At 44.6% G+C, this 27,721-nt stretch overlaps 1 protein-coding gene across 2 annotated transcripts in view; it reads right to left on the bottom strand.

The window, feature by feature from the left end:
* sipa1l1 (signal-induced proliferation-associated 1 like 1) overlaps positions 1 to 27,721 on the bottom strand; it is a 95,638-nt gene that overhangs the window by 13,877 nt on the left and 54,040 nt on the right. The window contains exons 5-20 of one of the 2 annotated variants that reach the window (XM_069684588.1): positions 27,377 to 27,505; positions 25,563 to 27,127; positions 25,075 to 25,297; positions 24,832 to 24,962; positions 22,161 to 22,349; positions 21,290 to 21,464; positions 19,028 to 19,131; positions 18,687 to 18,844; positions 10,468 to 11,047; positions 7,429 to 7,527; positions 6,068 to 6,243; positions 5,507 to 5,794; positions 4,956 to 5,105; positions 4,338 to 4,471; positions 843 to 940; positions 71 to 558 (exon numbers count right to left, since the gene is read on the bottom strand). In XM_069684588.1, coding sequence (XP_069540689.1) covers positions 71 to 558; positions 843 to 940; positions 4,338 to 4,471; positions 4,956 to 5,105; positions 5,507 to 5,794; positions 6,068 to 6,243; positions 7,429 to 7,527; positions 10,468 to 11,047; positions 18,687 to 18,844; positions 19,028 to 19,131; positions 21,290 to 21,464; positions 22,161 to 22,349; positions 24,832 to 24,962; positions 25,075 to 25,297; positions 25,563 to 26,996 — 4,427 coding nt within the window. In that variant the 5' untranslated portion in view covers positions 26,997 to 27,127; positions 27,377 to 27,505. The remainder of the gene's footprint in view (positions 1 to 70; positions 559 to 842; positions 941 to 4,337; positions 4,472 to 4,955; positions 5,106 to 5,506; positions 5,795 to 6,067; positions 6,244 to 7,428; positions 7,528 to 10,467; positions 11,048 to 18,686; positions 18,845 to 19,027; positions 19,132 to 21,289; positions 21,465 to 22,160; positions 22,350 to 24,831; positions 24,963 to 25,074; positions 25,298 to 25,562; positions 27,128 to 27,376; positions 27,506 to 27,721) is intronic. The other variant, XM_069684596.1, reaches the window with a different exon arrangement.

Here is a 27,721-nt window from a genome sequence, read left to right as displayed (position 1 = left end):
AAAAAGTAATTATGTGCAATAAAAAAGCAATTTCATGCAACTTTAAATATCACCACAAACACACACAGACCTGGAGTGTGATCCTTGTTCACTCAGACTGAAGGTGCTGCTGTCTCGAACAAGGAGATGAGTAGGTGGGGTTCGGCCTGTCCCGTCCATACTCCTCTCCGCTGGAGGTCCTGGAGACTCTGCAGCAGCAGGCGACCTCTCCAGCATCCTGCGGCCTCCCTCAGTGGGGCTGTGCCACGGAGACACCGACCTGTCCCTGCTCTCCCTGCTTCCACTGGGAGCCAGCAGGGAGGTGGTGCTGCCGTGATGAGAATGAGGGTGGGAGTGGTGAGAAGCACCGTAAGAGCTGGTGTCGATTCCGCTGTCGGCCGAGGCCCCCGCCAGGTAGCCTCCTCCTCCGAGACCGTTGGGCTCCGTCTCACCCTGGTCACCGCTGGAGCCTCCACCTGCTCCCATGTCGTACCATTTGTCGCTGTCGCTGTGGCCACCGCTGGACGCTGTGCTGGATAGGGTGTTACTGCTGGAGTGCCCGGAGTAAGGGCCATCCGACTGTCAGAGCAAACAGGAAGTGGAAGAGAGAGGGGGAATCACAGTTGAGGGAAGTTTCCATGTTAGTGAAAATAGCATTTATCAGTCATTTCGTGATCATTACATCATTAAAACTACTTAAAACAGTATTTATAACCTTGCTAACAGAATAAACTTGTATGCTAGCAGAGATTCAGAAGTCCTAAACACAAAGCAAACAAGTCCTCTGTGCCCTGGAGTCTGGAGAAAGTGCGATGGCAAAGCATGGTGTGAGTAAACAGTGTAAGACAGGTGTGGATGCTGACCTGGCTGCCCTTCTTCGGGGACAGGTGGATGACCTGCTCCTGCCTCTGGATTCGGGGCGCTCCAGAATAACTTTGACCAGACTTTGAAACTGGGGCCTCTGCAATAAAAAGACCAACAAACACAGCTGGGGTTGGTGACAAACACATGCACGGAGCCCGCCTGCGGCACAAACAGATGACTTGTTGATGATTCAACAGAGAAGTTGTCCTCTCTGCTGTCTTAATGTGTATTTTGCTGCTACAGCACTCACGCTACCAGGAGGCCCATAACGCTGACAGTTGTTTTCATTCTGCCTCTGCCATGTCCATGAACAAAAAACCCAGATCACTTGTCATCAAAAGCAACGCACTTCAAACACAAATATGTCCCCAGACTGTCCCTGCTGGCTTTGTTTGTTCAGGGCAAGCTGTGATGCGTGAGCGAGCGTGTCTATGTGTCCTGGAGGGAAACTCCGGGTATAAATGGAACTGTTGTGTAATTGTTGAGATGTTATGCAACAAGACGTACAGAGCAGCCAGCTAATGACCACAGCACCACGAGAGGAAGAGCTGAGGGAGGTATCATAACATCTGCTGAGGTGAATGGTGTAATATAGTGAACCCCTCCATATCTCACTTTGAATATTCATTACTCTGCATAGTTTTCTCAGCAGTGCGGCCCACAGGGCTCTCTGCACTAATTAGACATGGTTGCACGTGTGTGTGTGTGCCTGCTGCTTTGAGTGCCTCTGTATATTTATGCAGAATATATGAGTACACATTTGTGTGTGATTTTAGAGTTGTTACAGATGTGATTGGTCTACCAGATGTGTCTTGGTATTTACAGTCTGATATGTCATTCAAAAGAAAGTTTTTCCAGCAGCTCTGGTTTAAGTGCGCACTCCTGCAGGCTTTATTTAGAGTGATAATCTTGAAGATTTTCATTTAAATCTGTTAAGTCACTATCTATCGCCGAATGAGGTAACACGATGGTGATTGAGCCTATGGCCCACTGATGAAAGCCTTTGCATTTACAGTATTACAGACTGGGTGTCTGTAGCGCCCAGTTAGTGACGCGTTTTCCATCACCCAGCAGTGGTTGGTCTGCCAGAGAGGGTAGGCGGAGCTAAGCGGCTGCTTTTCCGCTCTCTGCAAGTGTTGCGAGTAAACAGTAATCTACTATGGCTGAACAAACAAAGAAAAGATGGATGACTACAGATACAACTTCAAAAATAAGTGAACATCCAAAGAAAAAGAAACAAATTGGACGCTCAGATGAAGCAAACAGTCTGAAAAGGAAAGCGACCGTCAGCCAGGAAAATCAAGAGTTACAACCGGAGCCAACCGCGGACGTCACACATGCAGCACTGTCTGGATATCTGGGAAGTGTGCTCCAGCAATTCACCATTTATCACCATAGCTCTAGATCTTCGAGATTACAACTTTAACTAAAAAATGCTGTGCATAGGGACAAAAGTCATTTTAAATGCATGAATTAATGAAAAACCAGCCACAGCATTTGACAAGAAAGTGCAGCTCTAATGCAGAACCCCCTATAGGGAACGTTAATGCACAATAAAATGTCCTGTCTGTATGTGAGTCAGAAAGTCAGAGCAAAAGTGAGTATACTGCCCTCTGCGTGACTCGTGTTATTTCTGGACAGCGCATGGCCACATCATCATGGCTGAAGACTAACGGGTCAAGGGGGCAGAAACGGGAGGAAGAGCAAAGAACTGAACCCTAAACCGCAGCGACAGCAGAGCAGGCTGTGCAGGGCCGGACACTTGGCCGACACCGGCCGAGCTGGACCGGCCCGCATTGTTCCACCCTGACCAATAAAGACTAAAGTGCTATAAACAACCACAGAATGAGAGACTTGGGCTTTTCTCTGTGATTGTGGCGGTTAAGAGCAGGTTGAGGGCACGGCTGAAAGCAGGCTGGTCAACACTGAACCAAAGTTACATCCTGCTGGAATCAGAGGGAGAGGAGGAGCATGGAGTCCTTGTGGCTTTTAAAGACCGCGCTGGAAAACAAGAAGAAAACTCCCAAAAAACAGTGCATGGGAGAATACTTGTAATTAAATGAAAACCAGTTTACAAGGGAATAAAAAAGATGAATGAGAGGCAAACAGTGGAGAATGAGGAAGAGGCTGAAGGGAGGAAGGGAGGGAGGGAAGGAAAGGCACACAAAGAGAAGGTTGGCCAACTGTGCTGACAGGAAAGAAAGGAATGTCTCCCCTTTCTCTTTCTCTTTTATTAAACCTTACAGAACAGAGTGAAAAGTGACTGTTTGCCTCATTATCTTCCCACCTCTTTGTCTGTTTGCAGAGACATTAAAAATCGTCTCTGTAAAGGCAATATAATTCACAGCTTGAAAAAGAGGCGGAGGAGGAAGAGGGGGAGAAGGGGAAGAAGAGAGGTGCTGTTCAGAGGCAGCGTGGAAGCTGTCAGAGTCGGTATCTGAGCTGCGGAAGAACTGTCACTTGCAGATGAGGAGGCACACACGAAAACAATACACACACTCTTCTGGATACCTGTCATTTCTAAATATTTCGCAAAATAAATATGGATGATTTCCTTGCGCTATTCAAGAGTCAAGAGCCCTCACATTCCCTCCATATAAAAACAAGAGCATAGTAAGCCACTGCACCTTCTCTTATACTGAGGGGGGAATTCACTAAAGGATTGTGCGGCTTTTGCGGCAAACCTGCGCAAATTACGCAAAAAGACTCCGCCTCCTTCTCCAAGCACACGCAGAGGGTTGAATGCAGTGCGCTGCAGAGCAAACAGCTCTGTCTCTGTGCTCCGGTGCCGTTTGCGCGAATTTAAATGAGTTATCAAAATTGGCCCCTTTCTATGCAAATGAGCCTCGTGGCAAAAAGCACCAAACGGCAGCGCTAACAGCAGCGCGCAGTTAGAGTGAAAATACTACCGCTCTGAGTTTCCAGTGATAGTGACGACAATTCCACCTTTTGTGTGAGACAGCTCCTCTCCACAATCAGACAAAAAACAAGAGCCAACTGCACGGATCTGAAACTTTATGTCCGTGTTGGTGCTTGAATATCGTCAGTGTAATTTGCTTTGTGTATCAGCCCTTGAGACGGAGCAGATAGCGGGGGCAAATGATGCACAATTTATGGAGCAGCATTTATCAGCAGCCGCAATTCATTCTTAGTGAACTTAGTGTACTGTATTAACTCTGCCATCTCCTCATGAGATGTATTCACTTGGGGCAGCTGTGGCTCAGTCGGTCGTCTCTCGCTTGGAAGGTTGGTGGTTCGATCCCTGACTGCTACAGTCACATGTTGTCCTTGGGCAAGACACTGAACCCCAAGTTGCTCCCCGTGTCATAGCCAGCGGGTATGAATGTGCAAAAAGCTGATAAGAGATTAGCACTTAGGCCTTTGCCATCAGTGTGTGAATGTGAGTGTGAATGGGTGAATGTGACATGTAGTGTAAAAGCAGCTTTGAGTGGTCGCAACACAAGAAAAGCGCTATATAAGGACAGTCCATTTACCCGTTGACCCTCGTTCTGCTCCTCCCCCTTCGTCCATTCTCGACCAATTGGGAGTGGACTTCCCGCTCGGCACGCCCTCTCCGACCACCTCTCGCCTCTCTCCGGACAGCGCAGAGTGTCGGGGCGCTGCAAACCTGGAAAACAAACAAACAGGCACGAAAAGCTGAAAATGTAATTCAGCTATTTATCGGCTAAATGTGTGTTTGCACTGATTAAACATGCAGAGCTAGAAATGACACAATGACAGAGTTTGAAACACAATGCATTTTCCCACAGGGCGTAGTGGGTGGAAAAAGACGGTCTGTCAGGAGCATTATCACAGACAAAGACACACAATCGCTATCACCTCACTCTCCTACACTGGCGTCATACGCTGTTACAACTGTCAAATGAATCCAATCTCGAGCCATCCTCTGCTGTATTAGAAAAAATGTAATATGAAAGTGACTAATCAGCTTTTGTTAGGTTGAAATGAATAAATCTGCCTTCTAAATGTCTCACTAATACTGAGGGAAATGCACTTTTCTGACACAAAATATCATTATTTGCATGAAAAAATCCTCCGAAACAAAGCCCACCACACACAGACACAACCCCTCCCGCCCTTGGCTTCCTTACTGCTCAGGCATGGACTTCTGTCTCCAGTGAGCAGAGCTTCCGGAGGCGTCGCTGGAACATGACAGGTTGCTGGGCGAGCTGCGATTGTGAGGAGAACGACCCAACGCCAGGGAGGAGGCCAGGCTATAGCTCTCGCTGCCCGGAGACATCCTGGAACAAACGCACAGGAACTTTAAGAATTCACAGGCACGTGGTAAAGGGAGGAATTAAAGGAAGATGAAATAAACATAACAAAGCTTTGCAGGAGCGAAATGTTCGAAGCTGTTCCTGCAGAGGAAATGCCATAGATTGCTACATTGTGGAAGTTCAGTTCCCACACAGTCTGGCTGAAAAAAGACATTAATATTTAAAAGCTCCTCTGTACAAAATCAGCCATATACCCAATAGCTGATTTTTGTGTGCTTTGCTGATACGCTAGCTGAAATGATGTGCTGCAATTTCAACTCAAACAAACTCTATTACAGTTTGTACTCTTTGGAAAATCTCCCACACTCTCTTTTTATATTAATATTCTGCTATAATCCATATTTAAAACAGCAATGAACTCTGACCTCTTGGTGTCCAGGGGTCGGCCATCACTGCTGACACTGCGAGGGATGACCGCTCCCCTCTCCAGCCTCTCGGCCGAAAGGGTCTTCCCCACCGAGCTGCCCAGGCTGATGGCCCTGTTGGGCGTGTGGGGCTGCGGCGAGGCGGTCAGGGACTGTTGAGGGCTGCTGGACGTCCTCTGCCACTTGTTGTTGTTGCTGCGGAAGGGGAACTTGTATTCGAAGGAGCCGCTGTCGCTGCTGCTGCCCTTGTATTCGGACACAGGCATCCGATAGAGCTCTGAACAGCCCCTGTAGGAGGGAAGGAAAGGTTCACGTAGCTTTTTTCTTCTTCTTGAAAGGGATTTAAATTAGATAATTGTAAATGTCCAAACATGTAAATGAAAGAAAGAGCAGTAAATCTTTCCTTGTATGAAAACAGGCTGGATGAACGATTGTACTTATGGTATTAAAAGGACAGCAATTCTGCATTTCCAGATAACCACATTAACATATTATCAAACAAGGGGTTAGCATGGGACCCTAGAGTATGCAAATGTAATACCTCTCTCATTCCCGACCTACCTGCGTGGAGTGGCGTCATCATGTGGCGGGATGATGGCGACCCGCACCGACACTGAGGTCCGCAGGAGGTCGATCATCTGCTCATGGGTCAGTGTTGCTACAGCAACTTTGCAGATTTCCACCAGTCGGCTTCCCTGCCGCAGACCCGCCTGCCAGGCGTAACCATACGGCTCCACCTGTTAAAAACAGGGTTTGATTGCATTACAACTGCAGTGGTGAGACGCTTCTACGCCACAACATAAATATCCAAGAACAGGGGTCAAAGTGTACACGTATAACATCATGTTATAGTCTGATTTAGAACAGCACAGCAATATGAGATACAAAGAAATAACAGTCAGAGAGGAAGAGAGATCAATAGGATTAAGATTTCTTCTTGTCTGCACACAGCTGTAAGCAGAGGCCACAGCTCTCTGCCGGAAAACTGTGGATTTCCCTCCAGGTGGGGAGTGAGTCTCTCACTCAAGTGAAGGAGTTTAAGTATCTCGGGGTCTTGATCGTGAGTGAGGGTAAAATGGAGCGTGAGATTGACAGATGGATCGGTGCAGGATCAGCAGTAATGCGAGCGTTGTACCGGACCGTCGTGGTGAAGAGGGAGCTGAGCCCGAAGCCAAAGCTTTCGATTTACCAGCCGATCTACGCTCCAACCCTCACCTATGGTCACGAGCTTTGGGTAGTGACTGAAAGAATGAGATCGCAGATACAAGCGGCCGAAATGAGTTTCCTCCGAAGGGTGTCTGGGCTCAGCCTTAGAGAGAGGGTAAGGAGCTCAGACATCTGGAGGGAGCTCGGAGTAGAGCCGTTACTCCTTCGCATCAAAAGGAGCCAGTTGAGGTGGTTCAGGCGTCTGATTAGGATGTTTCCTGGGCGCCTCCCTTTGGAGGTTTTCCGGGCACGTCCAACTGGGAAGAAACCCCGGGGTAGACCCAGAGCTCGCTGGAGGGATTATATAACCCACCTGGCCTGGGAGTGCCTTGGACTCCCCCGGGAGGAGCTGGAAAATGTTCCTGGGGAGAGGGACGCCTGGGTCACCTTACTTAGCTTGCTGCCACCCGGATAAGTGGAAGATAATAGATGGGTGGATGGATGGAAGCAGGTGTGTTCATTTTCACTCAATATATTGATAGCAGAGTTTAAAGCAACAGGCAACAAGATGCATTTCTCTCCTCACACTCCCAACAAATGATCTCCCTAGTCTCCCTTAATTATCTCTAAACACTTTAAAGCTGCAAAACAGCGGCTAATATCCGATGAAAAACAAATACAACACAACACAATCACATTAACAGGTGGATTAAGGCTAAGAGAAAGTTTATGAGTACATTTTCACAACAACACTTGAGTTGAGTACAGATAGATACCTCAGCAACGATGCCTTCATAGTTCACGTGGAAGCCGAGCTGCCCGAGGCCATTTCGACGCAGCGTCATCTCCGATGTCTCACAGCCCTTAGTCAGGAGCTGGACGCAGGGAGGGCAGAGAGGTGAGCAAAGTACGGACGGAAGATGAAGTGACAGGAATGATCAGAGGAGAGAGGATGAAGAGGAATCAAGTGGGTCAAGAGGTGAGGAGAGAAAAGGGGAGGAATAAGGGAGATGGGGACAAAGAACAGGTGAACTTTTAACGAAAACCAAAATGCATGTTTTTGTGAGTACTGGAGCAATTAATGGGATGATCTGCATATATGCAGGTCTGTGTAAGTTCTCTGCTCATGCACACATACTTCCTCTTTTAAGTCTAACAAGTATAACAACTTAAATAATACCTTAGAGATTTATGTCCATAAATAAATATGAGTCAGCGCTCCAAAATAAGCAGTGCACCTTTCACTTGATGTGTGCTTATGCGCTCACACACACAAACACACACACAAACACACATAGAAACACACATAGAAACATACACAGAAACACACACACACACACACACACACACACACACACACACACACACACTCGACGGATGACGGAAATGAAAGCAGGCGTCTCTTGCTGTGAAACTTCTGGCTGTGTTCACACAGAGACGCTTACAAGAAACACTTTTGAACGTCATGTTTTTCATTAAAGGACGTGACTCTTGACATTCTGGCAGGGTGGGGAAAGCTGCACCACCCCGTCTTTGTTAGAGGGAGGGAGGTAGAAAACAAGCCTGATTCACCTGTACAATCAAAAAGGTTAACCAATGAGTGGACAAAGGTTCAGGTAAGATAATCCCCTTTCCTGGTAACTTCTTTCATCGTAATCCTTGACATCTCATCCCTCTCTTTTTCTCCCTCGAGTGACACGCCCGGTGACTTCAGGGCACCGTTCACTTCTCTGTCTGAACAGGGCGTCTATAGAAGTCAAACTCACCGGGAGGTGTGAATAAATCATGTTGCAGACTGGCACCTGATAGGAATTGTTATGATGCTCTCTGATGTTTCTGAATGTGTGCGTGGGAGAGGAAGAGAGTACAAGAAAGGAGGGAACGATAAAAAGCAAACAAGAGGGAAAAAGAGAGGAGAGAGAGAGAGAGATACAAAGAGGGGGAGAGAGAGTCGAGTTCCAAAAAGCGAAGGGCCCAAGGCCACTTCCCTTCCTCTCACTGGCACCGAAGAAGTCCAAACGATTGAAGATTAACGCCAGATGCATAAAATGCAACATGAAAGTGATACATTTCTGTATCCCGAGCCAAATACTGATGTGTGCGTGTGTGTGTGTGTGTGTGTGTGTGTGTGTGCGTGTGTGTGTTCATGGTATGCATGTGTGCAAATCAAAGACAGTGGACCCAATCCAGGTTACATAAATACATGATAAAAACCATCAAACATACACACACACGCACACACAGTATGAAGGCTGGGAGAGGCTGGGGAAATGAATGTATTCTAAAGCACTGATTACATAAGAAAACACCTTTTTTTCTAACCAGTTTCCATGGAAACAGCTAAGGAAGAGCTAGCACCACTTCCCTGTATGTGTAGGTGTATGAGCCATTAGAAGTATGTTGTCCAGAGGTGTTTATGAAACTCCCTCAATAAGAGGAGATCAGTAATGAGGCTGCAGTTTTGGCTTGAAACACAAGTGTTGTCATTCTGGCAGACTGACAGCCGACAGTAAGTAGTGGGAGGGACTGTGAGTGAGCCATTGATCATCCTTATCTATTGATTTGGTGTCTCCAGGGAGCCTCCCAACAACAAAAACATCAAGTCAGGTTTAAATGTGCAGAATAAGAAGCGAGACCGCTGATAAACTACATTATATCATTTCTTTTTGCAAATAAGCTTGACTGACCAACTGACCTAACTGTATCTATGACAACAGTTCAACTAAAGCTATTAACTGTTTTTAACACATTAAAAGCCAGAACAGGTGTTATTGTTTCGACCATCAGTCTTATCCAGAGGTGGGAGTAACAAATTCCAAGTACTCACATTATTGTAATCGAGTAGTTCTTCCGTGTACTTTTACTTTTTTGAGTATTTTTCAAAGTCAGAAATTTTACTTTTACTTAAGTATTAAATTTTAGTTTTAAATGAAGTTAAGTAATTCACTACATTTGTACGTCCATCTGTTACTGAGTAAAATATTTATCTACAGATATTGCAAGCTTTAAAGAAAAACTGACTTGGACCAGACACCAAGTGTGGTGTGTCATGCATGGTGTCAAAACAGCGGTGCCGGTTGATTTTCACTGCGTTCGAAGCGAAGAAGGAGAGCTGGGCTGCAACTACCCGGGCCTGACGCATAACGCTACGTTAACCATGAATGGGACAGAAGCGAGTTCGAATGAAATTCCATCTTTGACACAGACTGAAGACCGTTTGTTGTTTAACCAGAAACAGCCGTTAGATCACTCTCTGCAAAGCCACCAGACTCTAATAAGAAAAAGAATCATTTTAGCTCAGAGAACACCGGACTTCCTGGTCTACCTCTGCCTCGCTACAAGTCTTAACACATGTTAGTTCATAAACGAACTGACAAAACACCACACAACAACACAAACAAACTAACCGATCGAGGCAGCGGTAGACCATCAGCAACTCCTGTGTCCTGTGAGCTCAAATCAATGTTTTTGTCAATGGAGTCTGGTGGCTATCAAGAGAGCTATAACTGCTGTTTCTGGTGAAACAAAGGATCTTACTCTTTGACAAAGGGTGCATTTCTCGTCATTTTGACACCAAAACATGTAAACATGGGCCCAGGTTTGAAAATAACATCATTTTATTTCATTTGCATAGGATGCATGTGCAAGGTAACCATGGCAAAATGAGTTTCTAATAAGAATCAGCAGGGTGGGAAAGTAACTGAGTACTTTTTAAGTGAGCTAATTTTGACTTTTACTTGAGTAGAATACTTCAGTACTCTTTATACCTCTGGTCTTGTCACATATGTAATGCAATGTTGTGTGTGTCTTCTCACCTCTAGACGTTTGACCACCTCTTTGAAGTCCTCCGTGTTATTACTGATACTCCTCAGAGACACGCTTTCTCCCCGCTCGTAGAAAATCCTCAAAGACGCAGGGCTGCTCAGCGTCCAGCCAATCACATCCTTAGTGGCACAGTTGAACACCACGGCTTTGGCGTCCCGATCCAACAGGATGAGGAAGTCATTGGAGACAGCCACAAGCGCCTCCAGCTCCCCTCCGGTCCCGTGATCTTCAACGTAGACCGGCCAGGTCACCCCGCCAGGGCTGCGCAGCTCCGCCCCTCCGTACGGCCGGCTCTTCTCTTTCTTCTTGTGGGCCAGTGAGATGAAGGGGAACTTTCCGGAGGGGTCGATGGGCGTGCTGGTGGTGTGGCGCTCGGCCAGGTCCCGCAGGTACTCCTGGCGCGTTCGGGTGGCCATGGCGCGGAACTTGTGGGACTTGTGGGCAGCGTTTTCTGCATTGATGACCTTGGCCATCAGGAAGTCCCGGAACACGGAGGACTTGGGAAAGGTCACACCTTCGGGGATTGGAGGGCCGAAAGAGGGCATATCTTTGGAACGAGTGACCGACACACTACAGGCAGAGGAGAAGAGTGGAAGAAAAAATGGGAGGAGAGAAGAAAGGAATTAATAGTTAACAAGGTCAATTGTTCCAGTATCGACCAACTATTTGACCAATTTTAGGGTGTGTATTTCCTTCAGACATCATAGGTCCTGTGGCTTAGATTCAATGTTTTATTACACAGTAAATCTACTCGAAACGTCACATCACATACAAGCTTGAAGTATTCATGTCATGAAGATTTAAAGGGGGAAAAAAGAGCTGCCAGATTCTGCAAAAGAGTTTATTTTTTGATATAAGCCTCATGCTGTTTGCTCAGTCAAGTATGGGAACAGAAGAGGCACAGTTCTTGCCTGGTGGATCATCTGTCAGGGCAGAGACTAAATCAGTCTCATCTGTTTTCCTCTCGCAAAAATGATGCTTTGACTCCTGCTTCAAATGAGTTGTCTACTGATATCTTTGTCCAAACACTGGCCAAAATAGGAATAACAAACCGGCTATTGAGTCGAGGCTATGTTTATTTGCATTTCTCTAATACTGTAACATATATTTGATTTTCATGTCTTTATCTCCCTGTTTTGTATCTCTGCTCTCCTCATCCCCTTTTTCCTTCCATTAAGCCCCTGGTATGGCCATCTGAGCCTCTACACTCTGTCTGGTATGTCAGGAACTCAGCTCTGCAGCCATGGAGAGGAAGAGGAGTCGTGGAGGAGGATGAGGGGAGAGCGCTATTCCAAATCTCATGCCCAAATCCCCAGAAAAACCCAGAGTGAGGGAAAAGGAAAATGTGGCTGAGAGAAAGGAGGGCCGTGTGGGGAGACTCTGCAAAGATGATTGCTTACTGGAAAAACAGACTTTTTCTGTTATGTGAGACAAACAGAATTACAACCTGTTCTCAGTCTGGAGTGGTTAGCCGAGAAGAGCAACAGCGTCCTGAAATGGCCTTTTATATGACCAAAAACGGATTTGATCCGCACATGGGTCACCTGTCCACGTCACAGATCTTCTCAGGTGATAATTACAGGCTGACAAAAGCGGCGCAGCCCTCGTCCCACACGCCTCCCCGCTGACAAGCATGTTGACACCAGGATTAATCACTTTGTCTAATAAGCAACTCAAGTCAATAATATGTAACCCACATATTTCTAAACATACCTCAGAGACACCCCGTCTTCACCGGAGACGTGTGGTGTTCAATTACACTAACCATCAAATTGTTGACAACTCATTTCCCACCTTTCCGTATTTGTGACGCACAGAGGTAAGAGGAGACATTTTTTTTCTAGTTGAAATCGCCCAGTAGAGTGAAAACACAGAGCGGCCTTGATCAGTGAATGCTGGAAATGCCCTCAGCAGCTGCTATTAAGTCACAACGCTGCTTTTATTTCCTACAAGGCACGTCTACCGAACTCTCAAGGACTAATGTGATGTGTGTACACCCATACAGATGCAAGGTCATCCAAACACACTAAGGTAAATGTTGGAATATTGTGCTGGGAGCCAGTTTTCGTTGTATTCTGCTGTATTCAATACAACCTTCCTCGTTTTAACCTTCATGGGGAAGGATTCAAACAGGTGAAATAAATGCATACTTGCAACAAATTCATGCTTTCTCATGCATGTCCTTGTTTGTTTGCATCTGACTGCTGACCTTCTTCCACCTTTACATTATAATTTACCACATTAGAAAAAGTGGAAGATAAGGATTTTGTCCCTGGAGGTAGAAAGCATCACTGTGTTCATCTGTCACTCTAAGAAGCCTTTGCATTTGAATTTAAATCAAGTATTAAGTGCACCACTTACTATGCAGTGAATACAAATAGTTGGTTGTGGTAGCTGAAAAAAAAGCAGCAATATTGTTTTTAAGGCTTGTATTTGGTGACCCCGGCGATTGTAAATGTCACTTCTCTTTCACCGACCAATCAAAATCAAGAAGGGGCGGGACTTCAGATAACAACTTTATCTGTGTCCCGATCCAGGGGCTGCAGAAATCCAAATTCCGAAGTCTACTTCAGGTGCGACGACAAGTGTGCCTCCTTTTCCTGGGCCATGAAGGATCCTTTGGGTGCATCCTTCGTGGCCTAACATTTCCTGAGATTTATTGCGCACCAATTCAAAGGTGGCGGACTCTAACACGGTCAAAGAATAAACTTTTAAATTAAAGTTTTTGGTTTCAACTAAATCGAATAGCTCGCGCTACAAATGTTTAAAAAAAAAAAAACCAAGGGGGCCTTGAAACAAATTAGCTTTAAAATAATCGGTTAAGTTACGTGACGTTAGTTATTCCAACTAGTTAGCCTGCTAGCTATCTGTTGCTAGGCGACAGTAGCGGCATTTGGTGACGCAAGGGTAAGGTGCGGGAACAGCCTGTGACGCAAACAGGAAATCCTCCATAAACCAGACCATCTCATTTCAGTTCGGCTTTAACGGTCTATGCAAGCTATGGATGGCGCATCCTCCGTAGACCGCTTCCTTTGAAGGATGCAGCCCCTGAATTGGGACACAGCTTTTCTCAACAACAATGGCGGAGGTGGAGCTAATCCTCTCGTTTTTTTGAGGGTACAATTTCCTTGTCTAGAGCTGACACGATTCCTTTACATCCTTTTTATGTTTATTTTTTACTGTGAATAAAACCAAATATTAAGCATACGGAGCAATTTGAAAGAGACTTAGCGGTCACTACTGAGGTGACTTTCATAACCTAGCAACAGTAAGCGCCAGTGAGAAGCTGTTCCCCTACTGCACCAAGGTTTCACAATATTGGTGATTTAAAAGTTAGACATGAGCAGGTGTCATTGAAGCATGCTGCAGCATGTTTGGTGTACCGTAACTCCTCTGGCCTGGTTGAATCCAAGAGAGAACTGTTCCTGCAGATTGCACATAAGGTTCCTCGAGTACTACACCAAAATAGAATTTAGTATTCTTGTCACACTTGTTACCTATGTTCGTTATAAAAATGTACATTTTTAACCTCACAACCAGGACCTAAAGTGAGTGACGCACTCCCGAGGCATTGGCAGCCTGCTTCTCCGTAGATAACAAATGAATCATGCATTTCAGAGAGGAGCCGCTAAAGCGCTTATAAGCAGGCTGAACAATTGATTAAAATAAAATGTGACCTTTTATTCCCATTCCTTTACATCACTACAAACATCACTCAATACATTACAGTGGAGCTCTAAAAGCACTTGTACCAACTCAATCACCTGTGAGTCAGTCAACCAAAGACCTATGACTCATGCAGGACGGAGAGAAGTGATGGAGCGAGGGAGAGAAGTGCATGTATAAAAAGGGTGAAGAGCATAAAGAAAACTGAATGAGAAGAAAGGGGGATCAAATGAGAAAAGAGGGAGAGGCTGACACAGGAAGAGGAAGAGAGGGAAAGGAGAATGTAGTGCAGTGGGGACTGCAGGGCTGTGTGGCTGCTGTGTGATCCGCATGGCAGGAGGTTTGGCAGTGGAAATGAAAGAGCACATTCCTGTGGTTTCAGTGATTTGTGGTCTTATAAATATCTAGTGTGTGGGCAACTCCGCTTTTCCAGTATCCACGACCTGCTGCCCACTGAGCCGGGGCAAGAAAAAGAACATGTCAATACCTATTGGAGTGGGTGGCTCAGAGGTGTACTGTAGGTGTGTGTGTGTGTGTGTGTGTGTGTGTGTGTGTGGATGTAAGAGAGGTACATTTAGGTTGTTTTTGTCGACTTGTTACAACAAATCTAAAAAGCAGGAACCATTTGTTTAATACAGTAACATGTTTGTGTGCTGGTTTTTTGTAGTTAAGGCACAGGAAATGATGTTATGTAGACATCAGAAACGAGATCAGGGAATTAATTCACAGAAATATACGAGTGTTTTTATTTATGCTCAGGATTGAAATTCCAGTTGGTGTGAGACATTTTGTCAAGCATCCAACCACAGAGCCTGAAATTGATCACTACGAGAATGTGTTTTCTGTTTTCGTCGTGGCAACACTTAAAATGTACAGTAGACAGCACAGAGAAGATGTACCCCTGAGACACCACGTGAAATGTTATAATACAACATGAATAATCAGAGTTAAACTAACCTGTGCAAGAAAGGGAATTAAAAAAGGACTGCAATACAAGCTGGTTTTATACATCCATAGGTGTCTGAGCAATGGAGCAAGTGGAGCAAACGCATCCCCATTATTCAAAGAGGAGGAGCAAAGTTCTGGTTTTGCTACCCCACTTTTTGTCACCATACAGTCCACGCAATCAGGTGATTATATTTATAAGGTATAATATAGAAGATTTTCATTTAAATAAATGTCTGTTAAGTCACTATCTATCGCCGAATGAGGTAACACAATGGTGATTGAGCCTATGGCCCACTGATGAAAGCCTTTGCATTTGCAGTATATAGTATTATTATGGACTGGGTGTCTGTGGCGACTTTCGCGGAAAAAAAAAATCACAAGCGGCGCCCAGTTACCGACGAGTTTTCCATCACCCAGCATTGGTTGGTCTGCCAGAGAGGGTAGGTGGAGCTAAGCTATTTTTTCGACCCCCCTTTAATTGGATCTGTCGAACCCGTAGCCTCAGCATGCTTTAGCTGTCAGTCAGTCTGTCTAGTCACACAGGAGTCTGACTGTCAAATGTGTGAAACAGAACATAGGAAAAGATAGGCTAGCGTATGTTGAATGAACCTGCTTGGCTCACTGACTCCAGCCAAACTTTAAATCAGCTAGTCTGCTCATGTCGAACTGCAGGGCGATGTTTCTCCGCTGCCCTCGGCTGTGGAGATGGGACGAAGAAGCCGAATTAAGAGTCAGGTCTTTTACATGTAATGTGGCTATTCATATTTGCCATTATAGCTCTGTTGATTGTATTATTTGGGATGTAGTGGAGGAGAGTAACATACATAATTTCATAATAGTGCAGGTGGCTGTTACTTGACTTAATCCAAGAGGTTATGTATCCTATGTATCTTTCCAAGTTTGCTCCCCCATTTTGAAAGATAAGCAGGCAGCCGTGCATACATCCAGGCACTTAGCACTGAAGACATCTGTGAATCGCTGCCCTGTCTATAAAATAAATGCTAACATTTACTTTTCAACATGTGTCAAGTGTTATTTTTACATATATCCATTACATTGCTTAAATGACAAACACACAGAATCTCTTCAAGCTGTGCTGTAATATTGCTCAAAACAGAGGGCTGAGTTTACAAGACCTCATATAAAAAACAATTGGGCTGCAGCCTTGAAGACTTATTTGAGATTTTTTTTTTAAGTTATTGTTATTAACAAGCAATTATATTCAGTTAAATAAGACACTTACAGTGTTTGAGCAGTTAATAACGCCAAAAGAAACCCAGCCTGGTTTACCACAAACACTCTGGAACATAAAATGATACTTATCCGCCCCCAACACAGTCTGAGACGACTGCATCTGAGCCGGCCAGACAAAACACTACTCAGCTAACAGCTTAACGGTGGAAAACAGGCAACCACTGTTGTCCATTTACTCATTCACTGTGGTCCCATTAGTGATCTGGCTCTCTAATCCCTGGTTTACATTAATGAGACAATATAAAGTCTGTCTGTGGATTTAGACCTGCTCCTGCATGTCCAGAACCAAATTAAATTCAGGTCTATCTCTTTGCTGATTCTGCTTTCTATGTGCTTGCACAGTATTCTCTTAAGAAAATCAACTCCTGCTTTTTTCTTTCTACCTACAACTCACTGCAAAGTTTCCAGTCTGCGTGCGGTAAAACAATTTGTCAGAATCTGATCACATTTCAGGCATTAAGATAATAACATAGAACTTCGCTTGCTGGTTTGCTTTTGTATGTAACGTTGAGACTGTTTCAGGAACAGTTCATAGGTTAAATATTGCTCAAATAAATGCAAATAAAATGTCCTTGGTAGGGGTGCCACACTTCTAAATAAAGCCTTTGGGAACCACTGCTTTTTATTGTTAACTATATCAAAAGGAACGATGCAGTGCTCTACATTTCCCTGCCTTGTGAGTATGTAAACGTCCTCTGGAGTCTCGAGTAAACACAAGCTTCAAAGTATCCTTACTTAATACATTACATGACTCACAGTCGAATTCCCTGTGGTGTCTATGAATCTATCAATCCACTTCTGGAACCTGACGTTTCACCTCTACACTGTGTGGGAAATTAGTAATCACCTCAAAAAACTTAATCCACATTTGTGAATCACAGACGGCACGTGGAAGTAGTATTTGCTCTATATTCATTCTTTTGCTGGCCTTTTTGTTCTTGTGTGCGTGTGTTGATGCTCAGTAATGAAGTAGCCCCATGGGGGACAATTAGGACCTCACACAATGTGCTCAGACAGCAATTAAAACAGCCATTAGCAGGAGAGGGAGGGAGAGTCATAGAGAGCAAGATAAGAGAGGATGACAGAAAACTAGATAACAAGACAGAGGCAGGAATAAACAGAGAACACAATGTCCTGCACCGCTGAACAGCTTCACACAGGAACTAATGGAAAGGCTGAATGTTCATTATGTCTTAAAAATGACTCCAGGATGACACTTTGTGTTTCATATTACACTTCTCTGACAATGTGGTAATACATCGTGAGCCATGGAGAGGGCTCTCGACGCTCACAGCCTACTCTCTGATGGAGTGATGGAGCTCCAAAGGCAATAAAAGAGATGTGCAACTTTTGGTGGGAAGAGATGAGAGTGTTATTGTTTCAGCAGTGGTGGGAAGCAGAACAGTCATGGGCATGCTTTAGGTAAAACTTAATCAAAATTAACTAGAGATTTGTTTCCTTAAGGTGTCTTCTAAAGTGTCTTCAGTACCAGATGACACATTATAAACGACTCACTGTTGAACAACAGTTTTTTAATAAACTCTTCTAAAGAAAATTTCCGCCTTCAGCTGAATGATTGCTCTATAAACAGGCAATCCTTTATTCTGTATTGAAGTCACATTCATACACACGGCCAAACTAATGGACAATATTATTGCCTTTTTCAGCTCACCATATTCTACCATCTGACACCCCTTTTTCTGTGTATTATGAGGCATCTTTAAAGTGCCTGTAGCTCAGATTTTACTAGGATGACTTGGCAATTTGAGGCAGACAAGTCTAACAAACACTCCACAGGGCAGCTAGAAATCCACTAAAGTGATGAAGCTTGTTTGAGAGACTACAGACTACAACCTAAGGTGCTTTTTGACCATAAGTATCCTAAACCTTTAGTTCCAAGAACTTCTCTTCAAGGAACTAAATGGTACTTACGGCCCGTTGTTGTCCAGTTTCCACAGTGGCCTAAAATCCCGCAAATCAGGCCAATGACGTATGGAGAAGCAATAAAGGTAACTGCAACCGATGGCAACCGTGAGTTTGCAGCTACAGTCTTTTAAACATGGCGGGTGAAATAAAATGCTGCAAGTACTCGACCAATCAGAAACGATGAGCACTGCAGGCCCCGCCCTGAAAGTTCCTGGCCCTTTAGAAAGTACTACCCCCCAAGCAGGGACTTTTCAGGGGGTAAATCAATTACCCCCAAACAAATTAGACCCCTGTTCCTGCTATCATAACGCACCGAGATCCTCAAAAGGTTACTAGCTCCTGGGGAGAGTCCCTGCTGTCAAAAAGCACCTCTATTCCTGAAGAAAATACAGTGACATGGATGAGTATATCTCACCTGTAGGAGCTGTTTTCGGAACAGGGGTTGTGAGCGCGCACGATCACAAAGACGTGCTGGAAGTGCGAGCGGATGTTTTTGGGGGTGAAAGGGAGAGCCCCGGGTTCCTGGAACACAATCGTGACGATGTCGTTCCCAATGTGACGTTTCCGTAGTAACTGGAAAAGCAGAAAGACAGCAGGAGAAACCAGCATTAAACATTGTGTAAAATGTAATTATAAAAAAAAAACAATAATCCAAATCAAAATAAAATGTGCTTTGCATTGTTGAAAGGAAGAAGTTCTGATCTCTGTTCTTGTGAGGAAAGAGAGATGGAAATGTGAGCCCTCTTATTAACATACCTGTTGCTTATTGTTGGGTGTGTAGGGCAGCATGGTAGACACATGGAACATGAGCTCATAATCCTTGTACGTGGTGTACAAGGAATGTGTGCCTGTTGAGTCAGCTGAGGAGCAAACAAATACATGGGGATTAATACTTTTCAAACTATAAACCAAACACCATGTTTATGTTCCACATCTTCCTCTGCTGCAAATGCTGCTCAGACGGCCCGGTGTTCCCTGAGCTCTGAACAGGCTCTGGTCCTACAGAGAGCCACTGCATGTTAACACCCACCTCTGCAGTTTATCGACACGCTCTACACAAAGAACAAAACAGTCACAAGGTGTTTAAAAGGCCCTACATCGCCTAGCAAGATAACCTTAATTAACTACACCATAGGGAGTCCTTCTCGTGGCTGTATGTTATTTAGTAGAGGCTCCTGAAGGTTGCATTAGATGTTCAGCAAACAAAGGGACTGGCGTGGGTGTCTCACAGAGCGTAATGTACGGAGTTACATTTGAAACACAGACTTAAAAAACAAACATAATGTAGCCTTCAATTTTGTCCACAGAGAAACAGAGGCAAAGGAGTTTCCCCAGTAGAATAATCTGACACTAAAGGCCATCTGCCACACGTCTGAATTTAAGGGAACTTTAGTTTATAAGCCGGCGCAGAGCGAGGAAACAGAAGATTCACTGAAAGGAAGCCAGAGGGATTTAACACACTGAGACTGGGGGGCAAAGGGGAAGATGTGTGCAGCACTTCCGTGCACTCTTGCAGACACCAATGGCAAAGTAGCTATTAGTAGTTAGTAGTAGTTCATAAAGCTGAATGCTTTATTTGTCCTTTAGTTATTAATTTCAGCAGGGCGGTTTATTTTACTCCTCTCATTGCACATTCTTATCCTAATGAAAATCCTGAGGTTGTAAGTGATTTTAGTTGAGAGGGAATTACATAAATAAGCCGTACCCATAGCTACGAGGCGTGTTTCTGGATGAGGACAGGGTAGGCCATTTACCGGGCGCCTATACTACAAAGCAAGTTCAACATACCCAGGGTGTCTCTTCCTGATCTGGCTTCACTTAACCAGACAAAGAAGATTGCGCTAAGCGGTCACACGGCGCTGGTTATCAACTCGATAAGTCAACCCAGGGTTTCTATGAGCGTGTTCATATAAAAGAGCTGTTGTAGGGCAATGAGCAATCTGAACACGAGCAAGTCTGCCGTCAGCTGATCAGCATATTTTACAAACTCAGAGCAAACTCTGATTTCAGAAAGATATAAAGAAGTTACTTATAATCCAGATTAAAACCCACTCAGCTGCAGCTGCTGAATGCAGGAAGGACAAATAGCAAAAAAAAACGCAGACTGAGTAAATGTGCAAATATTATAATATCAGTGCTCCATCATTAGAGCACCATATATTTATTTTAACTCTCGTGTGTTACATTAGATTAAAATGTTGCACTGATGTATTTTTACCACAATTTAAAGCAGTACGAATGCTTACTTTCATGTCTTCTAAGTACAAATATACTTCAAGCTTTATTGTTTTTATCAGTCTCAGTTGTAGATGTATATCAGTACAGCTCGATTAATATATTATATATATATTACATAAAATCATACGGTAAACAGAAGGTGTTTTACCGGGTGGTCTCTCGCCTCCCTCTCACGATCAGCACACAGAGCTCCTGAATCAAGAGACCTGATTGGTCAGTAGGTGGTGCTTAGTTCAGGTCGATCTCTTATCTCAAACAACCTGCTCTGGAGCAGGTTAGGTGTTCAGCATAAGTTACCATGGTGAACCACCTTCGTAGTACTGTAAACTCGGAGTTAACCCTGAAGTTACCTCGATAAACAAAAATCCTGCTTCGTAGTGTAACCCCCTGGAGTAGCTTCAACTATTGGCAGATCTGTGTCAGTGACGACCAGTTATGTGAGAGGCCATATGCTCCCCAAGAACAGAGTGTTCCACAGTACTTCTATCACCTAAGGGTGACACCTATGGTGGTGAGCAGAAACACACACTTTCATACACTTTATTAATGGGCTGAAACTTCTTTCTGCTGTGATCTGCTGCCTCTATTCAAATGTAACCTAAATGTGTTTAGAGAAGACCTCTGCATACAGGAAAATGTTAAAAGTAATAAGTAACAACTTTAAACCTCTTCTTAGTGAGTTATAATCAGCTGCTGTTGATTAAGCATTAATTCACTTGAACTCCATCTGAAGGTTTTTTCAACTGTACTTTTGTACGTCATTCCTGTGAAAGTACATACTCTTGGTGTCCAGTTGGGCCCGGTACTTGGTGAAGCCTTTCAGTCTGACCCTCTCCCCCAGCAGATGAAGGAACTCCTCCAGTGCAGGCCCGGCTGACTCATTATTGTACATCTCCTCCTCGCTGCTCTGGCCTGCCATGCAGTACATCACCCCCACTTTCCGCTGGAAACTTAACTACGGAAAGAACAGAGATTGTCACAAAGAAAAGGGGAACACACAGGTATATTACTGATTAAAAACCATGTCAAAGTAACCATGATGACATTTTAGGCAGAACTCATGTTGGCATTTTAAGAAGAACCACCTCGGGTTGTACGGCAGTGATCGTGATGCCATTTTCCAGAGAAATCATGTTGACATTTTCAGAGGTTCAGCTTTTGATGATTGCATCGGGGAGCACGAGTATCAAAGAGCCTGTTTTGTATTTTTCTTCCTTTTTAAGGTCGAGGTGTCTGTGTGGGTGTTTATGCGCATATGTGAGGGAGTTTCTCCTTATAAATCCCACATAATGGTCTGTGGGAGTGAATAGATAAGTAGAGCAACAAACAAAAAAAGATGAATAAATAATTCTGCTCCACAATGAGGCATCCCCCTTTTGGAAAAACAACACCTACACAAAAAATGATTCATAATCACACACAAAATAAAAATCATTAGCTTTTTATCGTACTGCATAATGTCTGGGGAACTTTAGTTCAACAAATGATGCTGAATGGATGATATTTTTGAGGAATGATGACGACTGTAGGAAGTCTGAGTAATGCAAACCTCTTTTTTTAAATGGATAAAAATAAAAATAAAACTTCCAAAATGTGCAAGCACAAACATTTATCAAAGTCACCCAGCCTCCTCACTGCGTCTCCTCCTTACCCCCTGCTCGTCCAGCTTCATCAGCTGCTCGGTGACCTTGGGCGTGTTCAGGGCCAGGCGCAGGCAGTGGACGTTGAGCTCAGGCACCAGGTACTCCAGCACCTCTTTGAGGGGCAGGCCCCGAGCTAGGCCGTGTTTGGATGTGGAAGGTACCACGTCTTCCAGGATGGAGCCCCTCAGGGTATTCAACTGGAGAGAGCACAGCCAGAAGGGGAAGAGAAAGGATGTAATTTTTTTGGAGTTTTGTTAAAAATTTTAAATTAAAAAAAAACCTGACATGCATCCCAATTTAAAGATATAATCTCTGATGAAAGCCGTTGCATTTGCAGTATTACAGACTGGCTGTCTGTGGCGACTTTCGTGGAAAAAATCACAAGCAGCGCCCAGTTAGTGACGCGTTTTCCATCAGCCAGCAGTGGTTGGTCTGCCAGAGAGGGTAGGCGGAGCTAAGCGGCTGCTTCTCCGGTCTCTGCAAGTGTTGCGAGTAAACAGTAATCTACTATGGCTGAACAAACAAAGAAAAGATCGATGACTACAGATACAACTTCAAAAGTAAGTGAAGATCCAAAGAAAAAGAAAAAAATTTGAGACTCAGTTGAAGGCCAACTGGGAAGTGTACTCCTGCAATTCCCGTTTAACGCCAAAGATGCTGCCAATGAGAACGAACCTGAAAACTTTGTGATAACATCTTTAAGCAAAAAACAAGATGTACACAGTATGTTTCACAGTATGCTTCATAATTTAGCCTCTCTGCTTCTGCCCAAGGGCTCGAGTTAATCACGACAGTTTTTGGTGACCTGCATTTTTTTCGACTGTGGTGTTTCTATGGCAGCTGTGAGCTACTTTCATTATCTATTAAAATTGTACATTTAGAAACCTTAAAAAATACCTGCTATTGTACGAGAGGAAATGGAGATGCAATTGTAAGAGTGGCCCAAAATACAACAAAGCCAAAGCCATTTGTTCTCCACTGATCAGTGAAGCATAAAATACTTGAAGAATTCTCAGGGCCTTTTTTATTACTGTGGCTACAACGAAAACATCTCCCAATGGATTTTCTCTTTAGAGCATATTGCAGTTGGTCACAATAACAGGACCAGATTTAGTCTAGATTGATTTGCAGCTCATTTAATTTGTTCTTGGTTCAGAACATTTTTAGCAACGTTTCTTTCTGCTCCATGCCTGCAGTGTGTTGTGTATTCAAAATCCCCTCATTACTGGCAACAACAAAACCACAACTAGCCGTCCAGCCGTCAGCAGGACACTACTAAGTCTGTGTTTGGAAAACTGGCCAGGGAAGCCTGCGATGAGGCCATTGAATTCAATTCGCAGCATAAGAGGGCTCTTTTCAAAAGGATAATCATCGCTGCATCATGGGCTCAGAATTGGTCATGAAATCAATATTTCCAAAATCCAGGCTAAAAAATGGATCTGTGTCGACCACTTTCTCTGTTAGTGAAGAGAAAGCAAAGGTTGGAGAACTGTCTGGCTAAAAAAAGAATGAATGTAGGTTTTGCTGCTGTAGTTTCCACTTTGAAGACTTTTAAGCTTCAGGTTAAAATGAGGAGGACAGCCATGAATAAATCAGGAGGATCCAGGAAGGAGCAGAACCCGCATATCTATCAAACAAAATAACACTTCTGACACTCAGACTTCTGAGTCTGTGTGTCTTTACATTGTGTTCAGAAGGTCTAATGTTGGTGCCAACACCCTCAAGGTTACATGAACTGAAGAGAACCCCTCTCACTGAAGAGAGGACATAAGCTGTCCTTAGTGGACACTGGACTTATCTCTCCAACATCAGTCCATGCAACTCACTCCCACACAGATAAACACATATATATCTGTACCTGCCCAGCTCCTTGCTCTGAAAATAGAAATTAGAGAGGACGGAGGGAGGCAGGAGAAGGGGAGAAAATAGAGGAAAACACAGCACGGTGGGTTGCGCGTCATCCCAAGAGATTGGAAGGGCTATTACTCATGGTGTGCTTCAATACGAGAGCAATGCTTTTCCTCCTCTACTCAAATACCTTTGGAGCTATTTTAGTCTCGTTTAGCTGCGAAATGGCAACGCTCAGTCCTTCACAGATGAAGGCTGACAAAGATGGTAGGTGGGCGTTCAGCTCAGAGAATGAGGACATGGATCTCTGGCTTTAGTGTGTCTATAGGAGGAGATGGCAGCAAAGCTAGAGGGATTAACAAAAGATTTCCAATCACTTTAAAATGCAGATTGCACATTTAGAATAGACAACTGGGAGAAGACATTTCAAATTAAATTAAACATGGAATAATTTAAAGGCGGTGTTAAGGAATGGAGGCGTTGGCATCAAAGGTCTTGAGCCGTATCTGACAACCACGAGAGGAAGCGTTTATAATGTCTCCCTCCCCAACTGTTTGCTTTTTAATAAGCAAGGCTGGGTGAAAATCCTATATGCTAACTCCCACACAGTTTGAACTCATAAGAGCTTTTGAGTAATATCACTCAGTACAGAGTGTAATAAATACTGACAAAATGAACATTCATGCCTCCAGAGAGAAAAAATACAAATATAGCACATCCTGATGAATGGGGAGATCAAGTGAAAACAAAGCATGTTACACAACAATGAACAAATCCAGCTAATAATACACAACACATGTCGGTATAAGGTGTAAAAAGTTTTCAGTGTACCTCACTGGTTCTGAAGATGACTCTGTAGTTGTACTGCTGGCCATGATCCTTGTGCTCATCCAGCTTCTCCCTCCTCAGACTCACTGCCACCGGACCCATGTTCTCATCTACGCCCAGGTAGTTCCAATGCTCTAGGGTTGGGTAGAAATAAGAGTTAAGGCAGAGACAACTTCCACAGAGAAACCGCTTTCAGTGGTCAAGAACTATGAATTCACAAAGGCCATTTTACACTAATTTGCTCACCTCTGAGGTAGAAGTACTTTCGGTAGTAATAAGCACCGAGATCAACGTGCTCCACAATGTATCTTTTGGACCTGTCAGCATGTTGGCTTGGCCCGTCCTTTGCTGCCTCCAACACAGCAACACCAGCGTTGGTAAAGTGAGTTGTGAGGGTAGCATCCAAAGGTCCTTCCTCTGTACTGCCAGAAGAACTGCTTGAGCTTCCACCACTACCTATGCTGCCCTGCTGGAGGATGGAAGACAGGGAAAACTAAAGCAAGTAAATAGACAGCCCCATTAAAACATCAAATCTTCAGCAGTCTTTCACATGAAGGAATCAACTTTAAAAGCTTTTAAATTGGCCAGACAGTTCAGGAATGAATATTGCAGACTGCAGTTAAAATGAATAATTTAAGAGCCTTACAGTTATATTTTCAGGAATCGAGATAAACAAGCTTATTTACAAATAATTTTTGTGAAATCTTTTTGTGATTTTATTGCACAAAACCTACCTGTTTAACAGGAGAGATGTTCCTCTCACCTTCTCCACCAATCTCATTCCTGAAACAAGGGCAGCTGAGCACCAGGTCATTGCTCTTGTCATCACCGGGGTCCAAGGCAGGGTTGGTATTGTGTCCCCCTGCCCCATCCTTGCTCAGCTCCTCTTGTGAGCCACAGGGTGACCCATATATTCCACTCTGATTGGAAGAGAGAGACGACGTGGCTGAAGCAGATGCAGCAGCGGCGGCGGAGGCACCGGTAGTGGTGTTCTTGCGCTTGGACCCAGAATGCCGACTGTGGATTGCCTCATTGAGATCAAAGAGCAGAGACTGGACATCAAAATGGGCAAACCCTTTTTGGCACACCCAGGGTTTGGGAGGTGGGCCACTTTCATCCCCCTTCCCCCCATCTTCAGCATCCGAGCCAGCCCTCGATGTGTCACCGTCCACCTTCACACTGCGCAGCTTACGGAATATTGACTCTCCACCTGTCTCTGACTTTGACCTCCTTTTCAAGTGCTTCTCTCGTTCCTTCAGCCGACTGGCAGGACTACCTCTGGCTGGACCGAGAGGACCATCTGGCAAATCCAGGGCAGCCTGTTTTATTGGAGCCACTGTAAGAAGCTCTGTCAGTCTCTCTGGAGCTGGACTACGCTGATCAGGGGCCTCAGCTGACTGGTAACCCTTCAGCATGTCAAAGAAGCTTTCTCCTGACACGCCATGTTTATCTATGGATGAAGTGCTGCCATACTCCCGGTGCATGGGTGTCCACCCGGAGAAGGACCAGCCCTCATTGCCATCTACATCCAGCTCACTGATAGTGATATCACTGTTACTGCGCTGGCGAATGCGCCTCATGCCTTTACGAGGTGAGCCTTGGTATCCATCCGGTGACAGGAAGCGGTTGTCCTTTCCTTTGCTCTGCATCTTGTTCTTTAGTGTGTTGTGGATGTTGCGCAGCATGGATGAGTCCTGAGGGCTTATCAGGTGGCCCAGCTTGGCTGACAGATTGCTGTGGGCTGTGACGGCTGACACCCCTCCTCCACTGCCACCACTACCACTACCACCACTTCCTCCACCACCACCTCCACCACCACCACCCCCCCTTTCACCAAGCCCAAGTCTTTCTCTGTCTCCACTTCCTGATCCTGAGGAGCTGGTGGTATTGGTAGAACTGGGTGAGTCTGTTTCCACAGTGATATGCCAAACACCTCCTCCTCCTCCATCTTTCCTTGGAGGCCAGTCAGCCACACGAGCCCGGACCCCCATCTTAGGGACGCCTGGGTTGGTGCCGGTGGTGGAGGAGGAGGAAATGTGGGCGCTTTCACTGCGGGGAGGAGGTGCCCCTCCATTGGGCAGTCGCAAGCGACGGGTATAGAACTCATCAGAAGCTGGCACTGAGCCACCTACTGAGCGCTCTGTCTGAGAACGCTTCAGACTGGTCATGATGGAGACAGGAAAGGGTGTGGGGAGGGGAGATGGGAGGGAAAGGTAGGGATGGGTTGCTCAAGGAATTAGATTAAGATCAACATAATGCCCACTGAATGAAGTCTTGAGTCTCATGGGCACATTTGGTGCTGCAGAAAGAGCAAAAAGAAAGCAAACATGAATCGGGCTGAAGGCTAAATTATCAATAATCACAAAAAGATCTTAATGGACCTTTGAATGGTCTCAAAGGAGGGATAGCGGTTACAGAAAGCGTGGAGATACTAAGTACTAAGAGGGTGAACTATACAGTACAAAGAGTAATTAAGAATTGCATCAATAGTCTTGGCAAATAACACTAAGGTCAAGATATTTCTTCTGTTCAAATAGACATGCTGTACCTTCTGCTGAAGTCTGATGAAAAGAAATGTGTTGATGGTGAACTTTCACAGCTGAAGTCTCTAAAAAGCGGTCTGCATTGCAACCATGCTGGAGAACTTAATTCAGTCTGGATAGGACCATCTCAGAAACTAAAAAAACAAACACAGATAGAACAATTAGGCCCACGATTTGATATTCATAACCCAGACAAACATGAGAACCAACCAGGCTGTAAGTGAGAGCCAGAATATTTGAGAGCCCTAGATGTTTTGAGTAACCATCCCGTGTTACAGCAGGGTCGCATATTAGACCGATAATTCCATTCACAGCTAATTTTATTCACCAAGATCCTTTTGCTTGAAATG

Source organism: Semicossyphus pulcher, unplaced genomic scaffold (assembly GCF_022749685.1).
Source record: "Semicossyphus pulcher isolate SPU_LCO1_2020_fin unplaced genomic scaffold, fSemPul1.0.p SCAF_11, whole genome shotgun sequence".
Lineage (NCBI taxonomy): Eukaryota > Metazoa > Chordata > Actinopteri > Labriformes > Labridae > Semicossyphus > Semicossyphus pulcher.
This window is presented reverse-complemented; position numbering and strand designations above follow the sequence as displayed.